The sequence below is a fragment of the Salarias fasciatus genome, chromosome 8, assembly GCF_902148845.1.
Source record: "Salarias fasciatus chromosome 8, fSalaFa1.1, whole genome shotgun sequence".
In the NCBI taxonomy this organism is placed as follows: domain Eukaryota; kingdom Metazoa; phylum Chordata; class Actinopteri; order Blenniiformes; family Blenniidae; genus Salarias; species Salarias fasciatus.
The window spans coordinates 10,866,472-10,885,338 of NC_043752.1; the positions used below are offsets into that span (position 1 = coordinate 10,866,472).

General features: G+C 43.7%; 1 protein-coding gene across 1 annotated transcript; it reads left to right on the plus strand.

Moving 5' to 3' along the window:
• The first annotated feature begins 406 nt into the window (after nucleotides 1–406).
• On the plus strand, nucleotides 407–15,810 carry LOC115393192 (melanopsin-A-like). Its single transcript, XM_030098053.1, has 10 exons — nucleotides 407–522; nucleotides 770–903; nucleotides 4,527–4,730; nucleotides 8,698–8,869; nucleotides 9,190–9,351; nucleotides 10,373–10,480; nucleotides 11,349–11,520; nucleotides 11,631–11,822; nucleotides 13,552–13,623; nucleotides 15,601–15,810. Exons 2-10 carry the CDS (start codon nucleotides 834–836, stop codon nucleotides 15,805–15,807), a joined length of 1,359 nt encoding a protein of 452 aa, XP_029953913.1. The 5' UTR covers nucleotides 407–522; nucleotides 770–833; the 3' UTR covers nucleotides 15,808–15,810.
• The last annotated feature ends 3,057 nt before the right edge of the window (nucleotides 15,811–18,867 follow it).

Here is an 18,867-nt window from a genome sequence, read left to right on the forward strand (position 1 = left end):
ATGGCGAATCCGAACCAAAGCGAAGGCATCCTGAGGAGAGTCCCACAGAGCATCCAGAAGGACAAGCAGGAGTTCAAAAACACGAGTGGATCCAAACACGGGAAGGTTCAGCGACGATCTACCAAAAAGACACTGAGGGAAGAGGGTTTGAATAACGGAGGGACACAGATGAATCACATTAGGAAGTAAGATATATCGAGGGAGGGCAGACAGGAAGGATAAATGTGTAGCAGTGAAGATGAGACAGTATCAAAATAAAGTAGAAAGTAATGGGACAGCTCAGACTTGACTCGGATACATCGGCTGTGAATCACAGCTGTTGTTTGGCTTGATGTCATGTTACTTATTATATTTAAATGATGTCTTCTGTTTTTATTGTTGGCAGGGTTCTACGGTCCCAAGCCACCCGTTTCCAACAGTGGACGTACCAGATCACGCTCACTACACCATCGGCGTTGTCATCCTCGCTGTCGGGATCACGGGCCTGCTGGGAAACTTCCTCGTCATCTACGCCTTTTGCAGGTAAATCCTTTGTTTTTGAGGTTCAGCTTTTCAAACCGCTGACACCGTGATTGAAGGGCGACCCACCACACCGTCTGGGCCCCGGCTGCGCCTCTGTCAGCACCGAGCTCGTCTTCTCAGGACAGATGTGTAAAGATAGCAGCGAATGAATCGTCTGATTATCAGTCAAACTGTGTGAGAGCGCATGTGATGATCAGACGACCAAAGTATGAAAGTGTTTCAAAGGGTTTTGTTCCTCTGTGCGCAGGAGCCGGAGTTTACGGACCCCGTCCAACATCTTCATTATCAACCTGGCAGTCACGGACTTCCTCATGTGTCTCACTCAGACGCCCATCTTCTTCATCACGAGCATGCACAAACAATGGATCTTTGGAAAGAAAGGTAACACACGCCCGTCCCCTTTAACCTAAGAGACCCTGAAAAAGCAACATTTCGCCGTGTTTGGTCATTAAACCAGTTCCCAAAGCAACCGCTAACGGAGCACGGACTAATTTTCTTACACTCATTTACATGTGAATGCACGCACACAGGTTAATATTTATGCACGCACACTTTCAATTCCACAAGGACGCATACTTTTGACCGACCCTTTCGACTGTGACGTACAACTCAATAAAGATTCTGCGCACACACCTACATACCTGCATTCCCCGCTCATTGGTTTTTGCCACAGTAGAAGAGGAGCGTAATGTGCTTACTCTACAGTATCCTCATTCCATCGATCATAAATATCAAGTAGGAATGGCATGTTTTACAAATGTGCATTGGGAGGTGGGTTTATTACAGTGCGTACCATCCATCAGCACACAGCCTACGGGGAACTGACGCAGAGAGGTGATAAAAGAGGTTCCACACTCTGCTGATCAAACGCCGATAGTCGGAGCACTGTTTTCCTTCAGGAGTTGTCCTGACCTTGATGAAAGCAGCCAATTGCTGTCAGATCTGTGGCTCCCGTCTTCACGGCGCTTAGTGCAAGGAGACCCTCGCCGTCTCTCTAACTGCCGCCATCCGCCCTGACCAGTGATCCTTCTCAAAGCACAGCGAGACGGCAGAGAACATCAACTTTTCTTTGTTTTTTAACCCCTTCTTCCTGCTCCAAGCGCCAATTGCTTCACTGCCATTTCATTTTTTTTCCACTGAACACTTGTTGACACGCAGGCAAACATCTCCTTCCTTCAAATTCCATAAACTGGCTTTCAATAAAAAATTTGTCTTTTTATTTGCACAAGCGCTTTCCATCCATCTTCTGTACCGCCTCATGCTGCAGGGCCGCCGGGCGCTGGAGCCAATCCCAGCGAGCTATGGGCGAGGGCACGGCACACACTGGACAGGTCGTCAATTCATCACCACACTCAGCCCCACCACACACACACACACACACACACACACACACTCCTATAGTCACCGGTTAACCTCGATTGCGTGCCTTTGGACTGTGGAAGGAACCAGAGAACGGCCGCCCTGCGGCGCGTAATCAAAGCTCCCCGAACGCCTGATTGCTTGCATGTATGTACTTCAAAGACGTGCCAAAAATCAGTAAAACATAGAAATCATTTGCCGAAGATGTTTTTTAAGATTTTTTTTTTTTTTTTAAATTGCAAAAGAATGCAAAATAGTTTTTGGAAATTGTGCCGTATTCTTCAGGAATGGCACAGCAACATGTTGGTATCGCTTCACCCGCTCAATAAATAGAGCACTGTGCAGCCGTATTTATTTTTTATAAGCCCGATTCCTCTTACAGACCGAGTTTATTACTTGCTGCTTGCACAGCGTGGATTTCATTAACTGATTTTTTTTTTTTTGTTGTTGTTCTCCACTGAATCAGAGGTGACAATCATTACATTGTGCTTTGATATCAAAGAATAATGATATTATCCCAGAAGTGCAGCACCGATGCCTACAGGGAGAAAGATAAATGAAATGAATGAAGTGGTTCTCCAGGCATTCATATACAGGGCGGGGGAATGAAACGCTCGGTATGGAGGAAGACAGAGAATATGAAGGTGATGAAACGTTTCACCTCTTATGGAATCAGAAAAGTATTTTATCCTTACGGTGCTTCTATCGTAACGCCAATTGCGATCTACTGTTAAACATCAATCCAGGGAATTCAAGCTACGATCAAAGACTTCGCCTCAGTTGTTGGCTGAAAGTGTGTACTGGTCTTGAGTGGTTATTATTCTAAATTTTGTTTTGCAACATGGAAAACTGGAACATGTGTTGCCTGTTACAGCACTGAGAATTTTCTGTCCGTTCCTCTTTCTGTAAAATGATCATCCAAGGCCAGAATGCTACATAAATATAGCACAGAAATACGTGTTTGGTGAATCATTTCTTTGTTAAAAGACTGTTTCTTGGCAGTATGCTCATACTGCTGGATTGCCTTTTCATTGGGGCATTATTTCGATTAGCTGTTTGGCATTAGTACAGGATATTAGCCAGTTTTTTTTTTTTTTTAAAGAAAAACCAACATAATGCATTTTTTTGCATGTTCCTTTCAAAACTTACAGGCCGTCCGTTTACACTTTCAGATATTCCCAAGCATCATTGTTACAACTAAAAATTAATTTTCAAGTTTCCTCACTTTCTGTGCTCCATATATTTGTATAACGATGATGTTCCAATGAAACGTCCCTGGACTTCAAGATAATTTTGGATCTTGACATTTTCAGGATTCAGTCTGGACCTAATTAGCGTCAGTAACTTAGCGGTAGATGTCAAAAACACGCGTACATCCAGAAATTGTGAGATACAGTATATGTAATGGTATGAGTTGTATTTGTTTGAGTGTGTTTAAAGGTGACGTACGGTTCACACTGTGCCTTGCGCTGTGATGACGGCATGTGTGGAGGTTTGGTGGTGATTGCACCGGGAGGGAAGGCAGCTGATGTGGTGATGACTGACTGACTGTGTCTTGTCACAGATTTTTATTTTTCTCTCATGTTTTGTCAATGGTCTCAAAGAGGAGGAAGTGTGTGTGTGTGTGTGTGTGTGTGTGTGTGTGTGTGTGTGTGTGTGTGTGTGCGTGCATGCACGTGAGTGTGTGTGAGATCAGAAAGACTGCAGCAATCTCTGAACAAATCCGTGTGCACTGTGTTAACATGCATCAGCGGTACTCCACTCGGGTCAATAAATAAATTATGTTTACACACAGTTTACCTGCCGTCCTTCACCTTTCTCTCAGATTTCCATCTGTTTTTTCTTTTTTTATTTGTCTTTCAACTATTTCCGTTACATATTCTCACTCATCCTTAAAGGCGCGATGCGTGTTTTGTTTTTTTTCCTTCTTCTTTTTTGAACTTCAAAACACACGGTTGGAGAGGATGTGGATCAAAGTCTGAAGTCCATCAACTTTTTATTGAGCAATGTTTGAACCCCAGGATCACTTATGAAGCACACAGATTCAATCAGAGGAGTGCTGTAAGCTGAAGACTGACATCAAAGACCATGTCAAACACCAGCAAATGAAAGGATTACTTTTAATTTGTCTCAATTGTGAGATTTCCAAGCACAGGCGGATCTGTGATGCCTTTATCAGCTTTTGTCTAAAAACCTTCCCTCAGCCGGCATTTTCCACTTTAAAATGAGTGAACATCAATTCAATTCCATTTATTTCTTGTTGCCATGTTTAACAAAGCTAGTTAACCCTTTTATCGGGAAGTCGCCATATCTGCTAATTATGCATTCACTTCTTCTTAGAAATTAATAATTGTACATTTGTGACAATCACATGATACAAAATTAACAGATAGGACAATACGTTGCTGCTGATTGACGCTTTCACCTTGAAAATACAATAAATTAATGACGTGCAGGTTTTTCAACAATGCCGCATGGCGTGCAATTACATCTATCTACAATTCATGGAAACTCTTTTGCCTGTAAATGTGTATTTACAGCTATAATATGATCTGCAGGAACGTGCGGGAGCCGTCTTCTTGGAAGCGTGTTTTATCTTGAAGCGTTCGGCCGGTGATAACACAGCCGCTGTCTCTTCTCCGCAGGCTGCGAAATGTACGCCTTCTGCGGCGCCCTGTTTGGCATCTGCAGCATGATGACGCTGATGGTGATCGCGGTGGACCGTTACATCGTGATCACCAGGCCGCTGGCCTCTCTCGGGGTGATGTCTCGCAAGAAAGCCCTCAGCATCGTGGCGGCGGCCTGGATCTACTCCATGGGCTGGAGCCTCCCCCCCTTCTTCGGCTGGAGTGAGTGGAGTCTTTATTCATCGGAGTGATCCCTCCTGAGGGTTCTAGTTTCTTGAGCTCGGCCTCAGCATGTCTTTCTCTCTTGTTTTTGGTTGTGTCTGCATGTCAGATTCCTTGTGGGAAGTTCACGGCAAAGTGAAATATATCCTGTATTTCTTTTTTCTTTATCCACAGGAGAATACTTATCACATAAAATCAGATTCCAGAGGGGAGCTCACTTATTTCTTTCATGTAGCTGTCGCTAACAGCACAGCAATGTTTGAAAAGGAGCTCAGGATTTCCTTTTCTGGTCGCTCTCCCAAATGAAAACGATCGCCGGTGTTAAAAACTCAGCATCTGTTAGGCCGGTCCTCTTATCTTCTTCCCCTCACATAGCACATCATTTAAACTAATGCAGCTGAGCAGGCACGGCTCCTCACTTTAGACAACTCGGGATACCAGGGCTTAAATCACGGAGGGGGTCAGCGAATCCACCATATGAGCCATAACCTGTGTCATTAATCCTTCAGAAAAGCCTGAGAAATTCCCCATATACACATGGAGAGCACAGCTGGAAACAGACAAAAATCTGATCAACAAGTTAAAAATAACCTTAGAGAAACAAGGGATGACACTGCTATGCACATTTTTTTTTACCAAAGTTATCAAAATCTACTTGTGATAATAAAAGGTATAAAATCAAATACTGATTTAACTGAACTCATTCTGAAAAATTATCCATTGAGGGAATCTCCCACAGATCATTTTGGATTTTTTGGTGGATATCCAACATTTCTTGACTGAGCCCATATACGGCGAGCATGTTATTTCTGTGAATCCGCTCAGCCGTCAGTCTAATCAGGTTTTGTTTTAGCAATGAGGCGACCAGACCAGCTCTTCTGCTCCCAGACATCCCGTTCTTCAGTCTGAGGTCAAATCTTCATGTCTGCTGCAGTGCTGCCTACTGTTGCCTACCTATTGTTTTACATATTGTTTTGTGTGTGTGTGTGTGTGTGTGTGTGTGTGTGTGTGTGTGATCTTTGTCTGTGGTGGAAGCTGCACACTGTGGTTACAGTATCCCCGTTGATATGGGTCCAAAAAGCCTCCTTATAATCAGATTGTGAGGTCAAAGAGATTATATGATATAAACACCTCATTGGATCAGATTCACTCTCATTCACTCGCACGTTCCTCCATGCATGTGTAGAGCTATTATTTCTTTATTTCTTGACTTTAGATTTTCGCTCATGAGGGTAGTAACTTACTTTATCAGGGTCATCAGGTGAGCGCTCTTCCTCAGTAAAGTTTCCTTTAGAGGCCCTCATCATCTGCAGAGTAACCAGCAGTGTCCCAGCTGTTTCCCCTTCAGTTTCTCACCTTTGTCCAGGTGTTGTTCTTTCTCTTGTCCCACAGCCAATTGTTCTGCTTGTTGGAGTGGATGCTGTCTAACTCCCAATTTCTACATGAATCCACTAAATCCCACCTCAACAGAAGAGAGTTTTCTCTTCCATCCATTGCTTCTGATGCTAGTTCAGAGCACTTGATCTCTTTTCTCTCCTCGACTCCGTCTTCCCACGGAATTGTCGACTTCACAACAGCTGCTATTTTGGATGATGTGGAACACAAAACTGTGTTTGGACGGAGCGTTGTTTACTGAGGTTGGGAAAACCTGGCCTCCTGTTCAGATCCACTCCAGCCTCCGATCCGCCGCAGGCCGCAGGATGCTCGTGTCCTCTGGTGATGGTGGGAGGACATTCGTGACGACTCACTTCAGCTGCAGGCCAGCTGTTTCAGCATTTGCTTGTGACACCATGTATACCGTCCTTGAGAGAGGCTTGTCCTGCATTCTGATCGGATGTGCTTTAATGATCTTGGAGTTTGACATAATGAGCAATTTGGGTCGTCTCCAAACTGTCATTTCAAGTTCTGGGATATCGTGCGCGGTTCTTGTGATTGACACTCTGTATTTGTCATGTAATCAATTATTAACGTCTATCCTGTCTTCACTGAAAGCTCGCTGTGAACCCTCACCCAAATTCTGCTTTTAATATGCAGAAAAACAGAAACTTTTTCACCATGACTACTCTTATATTCATGCATTCACTGTGTGACAATCGGTTTACAAGGAATTTAAATATAGGAGTATGAAACAATAAAGGGTCCAATTTATTCAATGCATAAGAAGTAATCGATGAAACCTGACAAAAAAACAAACTCATATACAATAGAATAATCTCATTCCGAGATGTAAATAAAACAGGGCTTAGTTATTAAGGGAAAGTTGTTTTCCCCAGATGACGATTAACTTTAACTCCATTGTTTGAGATTTCTTGATTATGAGATTTTGGACAGTTTTCCACTTTTCCCTACAGATTTCTTGTTAAATAAACATCTGATACTAGTGTTTTGCATTTTACTTTTGTGACTTCCCATTCACTCAGTTACGTTTGGATCATTCTATGAGTGCTCTAAAAAGGCATATAAGGCATTTACCTTATTATCTAACTTTACAGTAACCAGTGTTACTGTAAAATGTGCGGCATCCTTATCGTGCACGGTGATGTTCACTGCCTCTCTTTGCACAATTAACTCTGTTTTTCTTTCTATTTTTATACATCTTACACAATAGCCCATTTTCCTGCCGCTTCATTTTCTACGGTGCTTCGCCGCAGGAGAAGCTCGGCCCTGTTTTGTATTTATTAGAAACACCCCTGCGCACACGCTGGCCCCGGCTCGTCCCTCCGTCTGTCACCCTGCATCGCGTCTGCCGCAGTGACCGCTCTCCACTCAGAAATCTCTGGAGGCTTTGAGCTTCCAGAGGCACCAAAACCCAAAGTAACATGTAATAAAACTGACTTATGGCTTCCTTCCGTGTCTGGAGAAAAGGTGAGGGAGTGTGTCCTCAGAGCTCGGTGTGTGTAGTTAAAGATGCGCTAATGTATAAGCGGGGACAGCGCGGTGTGCGTCTGGTTGTGTTTTGTTTGTGGACGCTAAGTGGAATGAGGAATGCTTTGCCACACAGGACAACCGTGTGGAGCGCTGAGCAAACACAGTGCCAGCGCTCCAACTGCTTCCTCCAGTGCGCCTCCATTCCATTTCATTATGTACTAAAGCCTGCGTTGGTCAGGTAGTGTTACATATACTGCACCCCGCTTTTCCTTCAGAAAGCAATTATGTTCTTGTAAAAATTAAAAGAGGCGTTCACTGTCCCAAAGGAGAGGAGCTTATGTGCCCTGACTGCTGTTAGTGTCTCAGTTTTCTTCTGCAGTTGTGTTTTCTGTGTACAGAGAAGCTGCAGCAGGTCTTTAGGTTTCAAGTTGACGATTTGCACATTCATTATTAAAAGTTTGCTGTTTTTGGTATTGATATCATAAATAATAAGATCTTATATGTAGTTCTTAGTATTTACAGTAAGAAATGCACGTGTTTTGACTGTATAGTAAGAGTACTCAGAGAAATGTAAAACTTGCACAGGCAGAAGATGCAAACTCATACACTTTATAAACCTGATTGAAAAATCTTTTTCAGATTGGATGCAATCATTACAAATGAAGCCATTTCAGTTGATCTGAATCAGGCGCTAATTTTTTTTCCAATTTAAAAAAAACTAACTGTCTTATCTATGAGTTTGAGCAGCTTCAGAACGGAAAACTGCTCCTGTCGGCTGCTTTGCTCCTTTCACTCTATCTCTAAATCGTTCGTATCAAATCAAGAAATGAGCAATTCTTTGATACTATCAAGGGAAATAAACACCCAAAAACTTGAATTATCCACTAATCTACTTTTCTTGCGCCATAGACTGGTCAAAATAATGTGAAATCTAATAGCTTTTGTACTGATTGATCAGCCACCGTGTTGAGACAGCGAACAGATTCGGCAGCAGGGAGGTGAAACGCCGTTTTGAGAGCGACACACAGGAAGCTGTACGGTGGGAATACACGATGGCTTCGGTTGCAGAGGACGCTGACGAGTGCGCCTCCTCCCACAGGTGCCTACGTCCCAGAGGGTCTGATGACGTCCTGCTCCTGGGACTACATGACCTTCACCCCCTCCGTCCGCTCCTACACCATGCTGCTCTTCACCTTCGTCTTCTTCATCCCTCTGTCAGTCATCATCTTCTGCTACTGCTGCATCTTTAGAGCCATCCGACGCACCACACGGTTGGTACACGCACACACACACACGCGCGCGCGGTTTTCCTCGCGCGCGCAAGCGAAGACATGAATGTCAGAGCTGGGCGCCGCATTGACACGTTGTCACGCTGATTAACGATACGTCTGGCTTCTCCCATCGATTTCCGCTAATGTTTGCACCTGAACGTAAACAGCAACGCTCGGCGCTCGAACAGCCTCTGTCAGTTCACGAGATGAAAACATCACGTTTGGATGACGGGAGCCGAACCTGTCCACGTCAGTCAGCTTGATAACGTACTTCCATACATGCGGAGGAAAACAACTGTGAGTGTGTGTTTGTGCGGCAGAGCGATAACAAAGATCAACTGTGAGGGAACCAGAGACTCCGCGAAGAAGTTCCACAAAATGAAGAGCGAGTGGAAAATGGCCAAGATTGCGCTCATCGTCATCCTGCTGTTCGTCGTCTCCTGGGCGCCGTACTCGTGCGCCGCCCTCACCGCATTCGCAGGGTGAGTCAGGAGTCGCCGTCTGAAGCGGCGGCATGTTTGGAGATTCGCTGAAGTCGTTCTGAGTTTGTTTGTTTCTTACTGAAGTCGCCCCGCCGTCACACAGGCCGCCTCAGCAAGTCTCTGGGCGTCCCTGAAAAAGTAAACTCTCATGATTGATCACCTTTAGGATACTTTTAGGACGTGTCAAAGCCCTGCAGGTTTATTGATATATGGAATAAACTGGCTGGAGTAATAATAATTTAATATCTCGGTTTTACAACATTTTCAGGGAAGCCCTTGGCAGGAATTCAAAGAGATTTATAACCGAGGACTTGATTCACCTCAATCATAAACCAGAGAAAAATCCACACCTCATGTTATGACCAGTTGATTCAGACCAAATATTTACCATTAGATGATAAAATTCTGGTTTGTGCTTTTCACTGCATTTTACACGACAACTTATACAGAGAAGGTTTCAAAAATCAACAATTTCCTTTTGGATTTTAATATTTTATGTTACTTTCTTGCGCTCTCACTCCTCCTGTACTGTTTTGTCGCATTGTGCTGCTGCAGCACCTGTTCAACACAGAAAGGAAGGACACAGCTGTTAAGATCTGTAATGAACAGGAGAAGTCAGGAATTTACTCAGAAATTGATGGAGAAGAAAAATGAAGCTAAATCAAAGAAAATGTGCTTTGAGAGGCGGAGGGCTGCATTTTGAGCTGCAGATATTTCGAGTTACTGCTGACTGAATGACAAATACAGTCATCCATCCCTTTGTCAAACATCTAACACAAGCCAGAGTTGGTTTTAATTGTAAAAAATATATATAAATCGCAAGCTTTTACATTTAAATATTCAAACAAAAGAATGTGATTAAAAGGCTGAACCTGAGTGTGATATTCATCTCGCCCGCTACTTTTCAGGAATAATCATGAACTCTAAAGCAGACCCGCTAATGTCCCGGCCACATAAATGTGTCTCATTTCCTCCCGCCATTCGTCTTCCTGTCACCGCCTCCGTCTCGTGTCTCCCGCAGGTACGCCGACATGTTGACTCCCTACATGAACTCGGTCCCTGCTGTGATCGCCAAGGCGTCCGCCATCCACAATCCCATCATATACGCCATAACGCACCCTAAATACAGGTAGGATGAAGCAACAAAGGCACGGCTTTGCTGTGAGCTGCCCGCCTCAAAGTCAATTTCACTGTTTGAAATAGTGTCTCAGTGAAGCATGTGAAAGGTTGAAGTCTGCGATTTGTTTTTATGTCTGAAAATTGGTTAAAAAAAAAAACCTTTTTGTTGCTGTACATACTTTAAGGCAATAAATAGAGTAGCACAACTCTTTAAAAGCTATCTAAAAATGAAAAATGATTAGATTTTTTTAATTGGTATTTATCATTTATTTGTGATTCATATTTGCATTGACAATAGCAGAAAAATAGCAGAGATTGCAATGATCACACTTATTATTTTTATGCATAAAATTCAATTATAAATTCAAAAGAGGTGTTTTGTATGTTTATTCTAAGCTCATATATTGACAAAGAGGACTCATGTGCTGCTGAAATCAAGTTTTGTTATTGATTTAATACTTTTTTGTTTTATGAGGACAGTTGATTGAGCCTCTTTTCTCAGCATTTAGTCCATATTATACGTAGTTAAATTAAAATTCACACACAAAAGAATCTTGGGCCTGCCACAAAGACTTGGCATGCAGTATAACTGATTCAAGGCCATTCCTGCTCAATACTGCACCCTCCCTTTGGCCCATGGTTTGATTCTGTGTGCAGATTCTGCTAATGAGCGAGGAGCTTTGATATAAAACACTGTTGACAGGCAATAAAAAGGTTGTTGGAGGCAATCAATTCATGAGTAAACACCGTAATGACAGGAGCGGGAATTTCACCAAGAAAGATTTTCTCTGTGCATATCTATTGAAGCACAGATTTAAAGGAAGTGAGTGAAAGGGCGTGACCTTTGACCTGTGGACGTGCGTCTGTCGGCCCCTCAGGTCGGCCCTCAGCAGGTACGTTCCCTACCTGGGCGCGCTGCTGTGCATCACTGGCCGGGACCGCTACAGCAGCAGCAGCTTCCAGTCCACGCGCCGGTCAACCCTCACCAGCCAGTCGGAGTGCAAGAGCTCCAGCAAGCCGCGCAACTCCTCCCAGTCCGAGAGCGAATCAGTGAGTGTTCCTCATATCTAATATGGTATGTTTCTGTCTGGGACTCCGCTCGGCGAACGCTTCGAATTGCGAGCGGCGGCTGAGCGCGTCCGCTGATTTTGCCGCCACAGGCTCGCTTCTCGGACACGGAGGAGGACTGCTCGTCCCGGACGCCCGTCTGTCGTCAGCTCTCCGGCGACGTCAAGCAGGTGCGTCACGCCAGCCAGAGGTCAAAGGTGAGAGGCCTGGCCTCGGGGGAGTTTGAGAGAGCGGCGGCCCACAATCCCAGCGACCCGGCCTTGTGTCATCTTACACAGATCACGGTGAGTACCGGGGCAACCACACCGTCCCGACAGGCCCTCCTGCCGCTGGACAGATGGATAATGTTTGAAAATCATAAATTTCTGATGTTATTGCTTTGAGCATCTCTCAGGTGTTGTCAGACGGAGATTAAAAAGCAGCGAAGGCTCACGTCCAACTGTTGCTCTCAGTCTTTCTTCCACCTAAATCTGAGAAGTGAGATCATGTTGTTTTTGACCGTCAAACCCAGAGACGTTGGGTTTCTCTTTGCCACTCGGCAGCACGCGACCCGATGAGCCGACGTTGGTTTTAGCTCTCCCAACAGTCCCGGTTCCCCCCGGTTATGAGCAGCCTTCCTCGACGTGTGATTTAATGAGGTCATGTTGCTGCGGTCCTCTGTAAATGTCACTGATTATCCTGAATACTATGACTATGTCAATCTGCTATCACACGACGCAGGCTCCCATGATGCCTCTCTTCTTCCCACTTGCATCTTTGTTTGCCTTTTTTAAAGGTGTAACTTATATGATAAAATCTTCATATAAATAATTACACACCTCATGACTATCTATAAAGACGTATTAGATATTTTACATCGTGAGCTTTTATATGCTTGTAAGTTTAAAGGTGCTGTAGGCAGGATTTTGCTAGTCAGTGCTAATTTTTCTGTGTTTTCTTTGGATTAAATGTTAGAGTATCCATTGATAATCCTTTAGGAGTGTAGCATAATTGCACTACCGCGAGGGCGCAGCCTTTCCATCTGTCTCTGTTCTGAGCTGAAAAGGAATCTCGACAGCTCCAGGTATCTTTGACCAATCAGAAGAGCCCATGAGGCTCTAACCGTGATTGGTCGAGGGGCGTTCGTCACATGTTCTTGTGGGAGGGGCTTAACTTTCGTGAGGGCGTGATGTCAGAGAAAACAGGACAGGATTGGCTGTGCTGGGTTTCAAATCGCCATCTTAGATGGGTCAAATCGCCATCTTGCTTAGGTAACCCAAAGCAAGACGGCGGAGATGCGGAATCCTGCCTACAGCACCTTTAAGTGAAAAATATGAGGAAGTGTTTTTAATTTCTTGAGTCAAGTTGAGGGATTCCTGTTCAGGTTTTTCTGTTTGTCCAGAGAGAAAGGTGTTGTGGGCCGGCGTGAAGAGGCGCGTCATTCTAGGACATCCGGTTTGCAGGTTTTAACCTCCTCTATGTAATCATCTTAATTCACAGAAAAACTGCGAGCAACCCACATGTTTGCACACACACACACACACACACAGACCAGGTTCATTCAGGACTCCATTACACAGGGTCTAAACTCTAATCCATTAATCTGGGACTTTCAGATTTAATCCACAGCTTGGATGACGCGGCAGCGCGTTTCGACGTGCCGCGTTTGCTGGAAGAAGAAAAACGACTCCTGACCTTCTTCCATCTCCTCATGGAGCAAATGATACCGATGTTGAAGACGATTTTTGAAGCGCGGTTCTGTCCAAGCGTCTCAGCGCAGCAGCGAACACCGGGCAGGTTCTCTCTGCGTCCCTGCAGATGTTTTTCCATCTGGCTGGGTCTTCCTGTTAAGTCAAAGTTCGAGGTCTTTCCAGCGTTGAATAACAAAGCCGCTTCCTGCGCGAAGCAGCCTGGCTCGCACAGACGTGCAGAAAGGTCTGCGTCGGGCTTAAAGTGCGTCTGCGGGGCGACTTAAAGGTCCGACGGTGGAGACGATCCTCTGGGTCTAACTAAATGGCTGTTTTTGCTGTTCAGACTCTGACGCAGCCGGAAGACATCTCCATGTCGGACATCAATCTGAAGCCAACCAGCCGCCTGCCTGCAGCCGTAAGAACCCGCCTGTCAGTCATCCGCCTCCTGATCTGTGGAGTAGATGTGGCTCATGTGTTCTTCTCATCTCAAGAAAATCCACCTATAAATAAATCCCGACCCGTTAAGCTGTCTGTGCAGGAAAGAGCTGGGCTCACTGATGAACTGGTGACACAGGACTCCTGTTAATATACCATTATTTATTACATATGTCTCTTACATTCTGCATATTTCACACAATGCCATTTTTGGATCCATCATTTACTATTTCTGTGCTGCAGAATAGCAGATCAGGATTTTGAAAATAATCACTGCTGATAGTCGACGCCATTTACCTTCCAGCTGTCAGCTCGACTTGTTTTCTTGTAATATCAGGATGATCTTTTTAAATACGGTGACATTATACCATCAAACGAGTCCAGAAGTCATTTCTATCTTGAGGCACCATGAAAACATGTTATTTCAGGAAGTTTGTGCTTTAAAACAGTTTCTCCTGTGATTAGCTGGTATGTTATTGTGTAACAGAATAAGATGTATTATGGCTCCGGGCTGTTTTCATACTCTTTTGCACAGTTTTTGTTTGTGTGTTTAACGTCAGATTGGATCAGGGACTGTCAACAAATGGAAGATCTCGTGAACATGTGGTCTGGAGAGATAAGCCTGCGTGTTGCTCTAACGGTCGCCAGTTTTTCATTTAATGGCTGAAGTTTCACATGAAAGAGAACGACGGAATCAATCTTAATTTGACGCGAAAGCAGTTCCTGTGAGTGACCAGAGTCCTGAAGTAGGAAGCGGGATTAACGTACGCCTTTATCTCCGCTGTCTGGATTGATAAGCGGTACTGCGAAAGCTTGTTATCCACTCGGTAATTCAACTCAGGCTTTCCGGTCTTGATCAGTGAGCAAACGGAAGGTGTCTGTAGCATCTGGACAATCAGAAACATGGAGAAGCCCTGCAGGGAAGCCTGCTTTACTGTGGAGGAGCAGACAATTAGTTCTAAAAATTCAAACACTTGATCCGGGTCAAAGGAACGTGATCCAGTCGAATCCCAAACCGGCAGCCGGTGGAGCCGGTCGAACTGACCCGTCTCACCTTTTCCAAGTGTCTTTGTCCAAGACTTCTGAACTTCAAATTGCTCAGAATGGAGGTCGAGCACTATGCACGGAAACTGTTAACGCGTGTGTGTGTGTGTGTGTGTGTGTGAAACTTTGTGAAGTGCTTCAGGGACTGCTGAAGTCGTACAAACACAGTCATATGGGTGAATCCCATGCACCCTCGGCGAGGTGAATTAGTTTCTCCAGATTGGCTGTTGCTGTGAGTTTGACTGTGTGTGAAACTGCCCCCTGTTCAGTGTGCGCTCCGCTTTTCACCCGGTGTCAGCTGGGATCAGGCCCGGCCTCCGTGACTCTACTCCAGATGAATCAGGAGTACAGAATAAAAGAAACTGACATGGAGTTTTACAGACACAGAGTGGAAGTTACCCCTCGCCGGACTGCACAGACAGTACCAGATGTTTTGATGAGTCACAATAGGAAAAAGGAAAAAAAAGTAGAATGAATCTAAGTGACCATTAAGTGCAGGAATGCAGCGTCCGCCACAGTGCTTTTCCTCTCAGGTGAAAAGGTTTGGACTCCATCAGGGCTGTGTGAGGAAGCCATTCATCAGGGTGACAGATCGATGCGCCTGATCAGCTGTGACTGTTTCCCATCCTGCTCCAGCAGGTTAAGTGAGGGAGAGCCGCATCGATCCAGATCGGAGCGACAGCTGATAAAAACTTGACTCGCTTCCTCTTTAAAATCCCTCTCCGCGCGTTTCTTCTCCACATTACAGCCACCTACTCACCGCAGAAATGATGAGTCTTTGTCAGAAATCCATCAGACCATTTCCTCCCTCCTCTTTGTCCCTCTCTCTCTCTCTCTCTCTCTCTCTCTCTCTCTCTCTCTCTCTCTCTCTCTCTCTCTCTCTCGCTCATCCTCTGTCTCTCTGCCCACACAGCTGGATAGCATGACGATGGAGTCGGGGCCAAGGACTGCGTGCAGCAGCACCACCACAGCATCCGTCATCGTCACCTCCATATCCAGCCCGTCCGTCCTCCACAGCCCCCCAGGTTCGCATGGCAACCTGAAAACGGCCAAAGCGCACAGCCCGGTTACCAAGGAGCCCCTCGACGTCGCCCGGCTGGAGACAACAGCTTTACCATGAACCGCCGGATGTGTGGAACTTCAGTGTGTGTGCTCCTCCTGGGAGCTTTTACTTGTGACAATGACTCGTTTTTCTTTCTTTCTTTCTTTTCTGGTTTGCATGCAGTGTGTGTGAGTCTGTGAGCGTGAATCCACGTGTGTGTGTGGGTGTGTGTGTGTGTGCGCGCCTTTTCTAACATATCACGACGGCTGGAACTGGTTTACTTACCTCAACGCTGAAAGCAACAAAGTAGCCTTAATATACAAAAATCAAAGGTTGTGTTGTCAGGTTTTGTTTTTGCTGTTTTGTTTTTTAATTAGTTCTTGTCATTGAATTTGTGTTAAGCCAAAAAACAAAAGAGGAAAAAAAATGTTCTGATTGTTCTTGTTTTGAGAGTAAACGTTGTTGTGTGTGTGTTGTGAATAGTAGCTGTTTAAAAAGGTGGAGTTTTTTTGTTATGTTTTTCATGGTGTGGTGCAATACCATCAGTTGTTTCTTCAGTACAGTGAATACAGCTGGAGATATTAAAAAATGTTTAGATTATTTTTGCACAGTGTCTATGAGCCATATTTTTACTACCGTCTGTAAATACGCATAGCTGACCAAACATCAGATGAAAACTTCTAAATGAAAGATTTGACTTCCCTGTCACTTTACTCGTGAATCAGAGAAACGCAGATCGGGTATTGTTTGTATTTTGAGTGACACCTGATAAAACTCCAAATTCCCCTCAGAAACATCACCGTGCCGAGAAGTGATAGCTAGTCGCCACGATACTAGTGCTGATGCAAAAAAAAAAAAAAAAAAAAAAAAAAAGTAGTTGAGATTTTTTTTATGATAGTTACAGAAAATAAATCTAAAAAAAAGTAATTAATGAAAAGTAATTAATTTTTGTCGCTGAGCGTCTGACGGGTTCAGTGAAATTTAGATGTGGGGTCAGTGATCAGGGTGAAGAACAACAGCAGCTCTGTAGCTTTTTCTGAACTCATGGAAAATGGAATAATTGCAACTGCGACACCAATTTTCCATAAAGGATCAGTTTGAACTTTTTACTCCCGCAAGAGTTCAATCAATCATTTAATCTTTTCACACTTTTTTTTTTTCAAGAACTCGCTCTCCGAATGTGGTGTTTGTTCACAGAGAAACATCATCTTCTCTTTTCTACTTTTATTGATATAGCAAATGTGACACGACAAAGCAGTAACTCACATATAAAAAAAAAAAAAAAAAGCTGCACCGTTTTGTTGTGTCTAGATGTAGGAGGGACAATTTGCTGATGACTTGTTGGTTTACTGGTATGTGATCATACTTCTGCACATCTGTACATTACAGACCATTTTCAAACTCCCCACGTTGCTGCATCTTTGACTATGATTGTAAAAACTGTTTCTTTCTCTCCCCAAAAATAAAATCTGGCACATGCTGTCAGTTTTGTGAAATAATAAACTCTTTATATATAAAAAAATCTTTATATAAATATCTAAATTATACATCTTAGTCGTTGAGGCAACAAAGGTTGATATGTTTTCATTGTTGCTCATTTGTTTTTGCAGTATTAATGAATGTAAAAGATATTATGTATAAGAATGTTATCTCTAGATTTTTGGCATCATTGCAAAACAGATATAAATTAATATAAATATCAAAATTATAGTTTTTTTTTCCTTTAATTGAGTGATGGTTTTATGAAGTAATGGTTTCCTGTTGATTTTGTTTTCTTTGTATAAAATGTTTTGTGTTGTTTTTATTTATTTTTCTAAATAAAATGCTGCAAAATCTTGCATATGAACATGCGTCCTTATTTTTTGGAAGTTCGGGGGCTAAATCCTTCAGCCAAATTCATCAATCCTACTGACGGTTCGCACTCATGCTGAAAATTCTTGTGCTGTTTATGTTTGTGTCTAACTGGAAAACAGCTTAGAACACATCTTTTACCGTTAGTTAGGACCGATTCTTTGTGGGAACCTCACCTTCAGTGACCGATAATAAAAATAACTTTGGTGCCAGGAAATGCAGTACCAAAAAAAAAAAAAAAAAAAAAAAAAAAGTCTGAATCCAGCAGCAGCCTCTCCTGAAGACTGATCTAATCTGAGACATTTATGTAATGCGGCAAATCACTTTCTCATTATGGCTTCAAAAGAACAAATTTAAGGAGATATGGAGAAAAGTGAAAAGGCTCTATCTGTGCAAAAAAAAGACACTGCAGGGTCTCTCATTTATAAATGCTTTTTTCTCGGTTTGCTTTTGTTAACTTTGCAGGATTAATGAAAAAATGTTGGGATCATTCCTAAAATAATGAAATGTTAATTGCTGCCAATATCCCTTGGATCTCTGAGCTGAGGTGGTATTCGCAGGGGCAACAAACAAGTTGAAATCTGTAGAATCGGCTAAAATAGGAACTCTGGTCATCCTCACGGAGATGGAGTTGATTCCTTTTCGAAAAGTTCTACCTTGGGAGTCATATGCAAAAATTTGCAATGTCAGTGTTTCATGTAAACAGGCCTTTGTTTCCGGTGTATCCCCCTCAGCAGGGAGGCGTTCCCCGAGTCTGCTGCTGCCTGAATCCCAGCTGCAGATCTGAATTCACTGCCAGCTGCAAGATGAAATATTCAAGACACGAGTCAGCACTGCTGTGTGTCTCCTGTCAAAAGCCAGCGGATGAGGAGGTCCGACATGGCACACAAAGCCCCTCCGTCACAAGTAAAACCTGCTGGAGCCTCTCCTCAAGAAGTGCTGAACCCAGGAAGACTCAGAAATGATATATTTCTATAATAATAACAATACTATTATTATCATTTTAGTTTTCTCTATTGAAATAATACACAAAGATGCTCTATTGCATTTTGAAATCATTCGAATTCATTCAAAGAAATCCTCAAAAAGCCAGCAGGTGTTTGATCTTCTAGAGAAAATGAGACAGAATGTCTGCATCTAATCTCAGTTCACACACCGGTGCATTTTTCAGTGACAGTTGTTCCCGCGCCTTGTCATTCATATATTATCTCTGCGCCGCTTCCTGATACTTTTATCAGTCATTGGATCGGCTTTATGACTGGAAGCGATCTGTGCAGCGCAGCAGCT

Coding starts and splice junctions, on each gene's coding strand:
- LOC115393192 (XM_030098053.1), top strand. CDS start 834: ATGTGTCTCACTCAGACGCCCATCTTCTTCATCACGAGCATGCACAAA. Junction 9,352..10,372: donor GCCCTCACCGCATTCGCAGG/GTGAGTCAGGAG, acceptor TGTCTCCCGCAG/GTACGCCGACATGTTGACTC. Junction 11,521..11,630: donor CCCAGTCCGAGAGCGAATCA/GTGAGTGTTCCT, acceptor TTGCCGCCACAG/GCTCGCTTCTCGGACACGGA.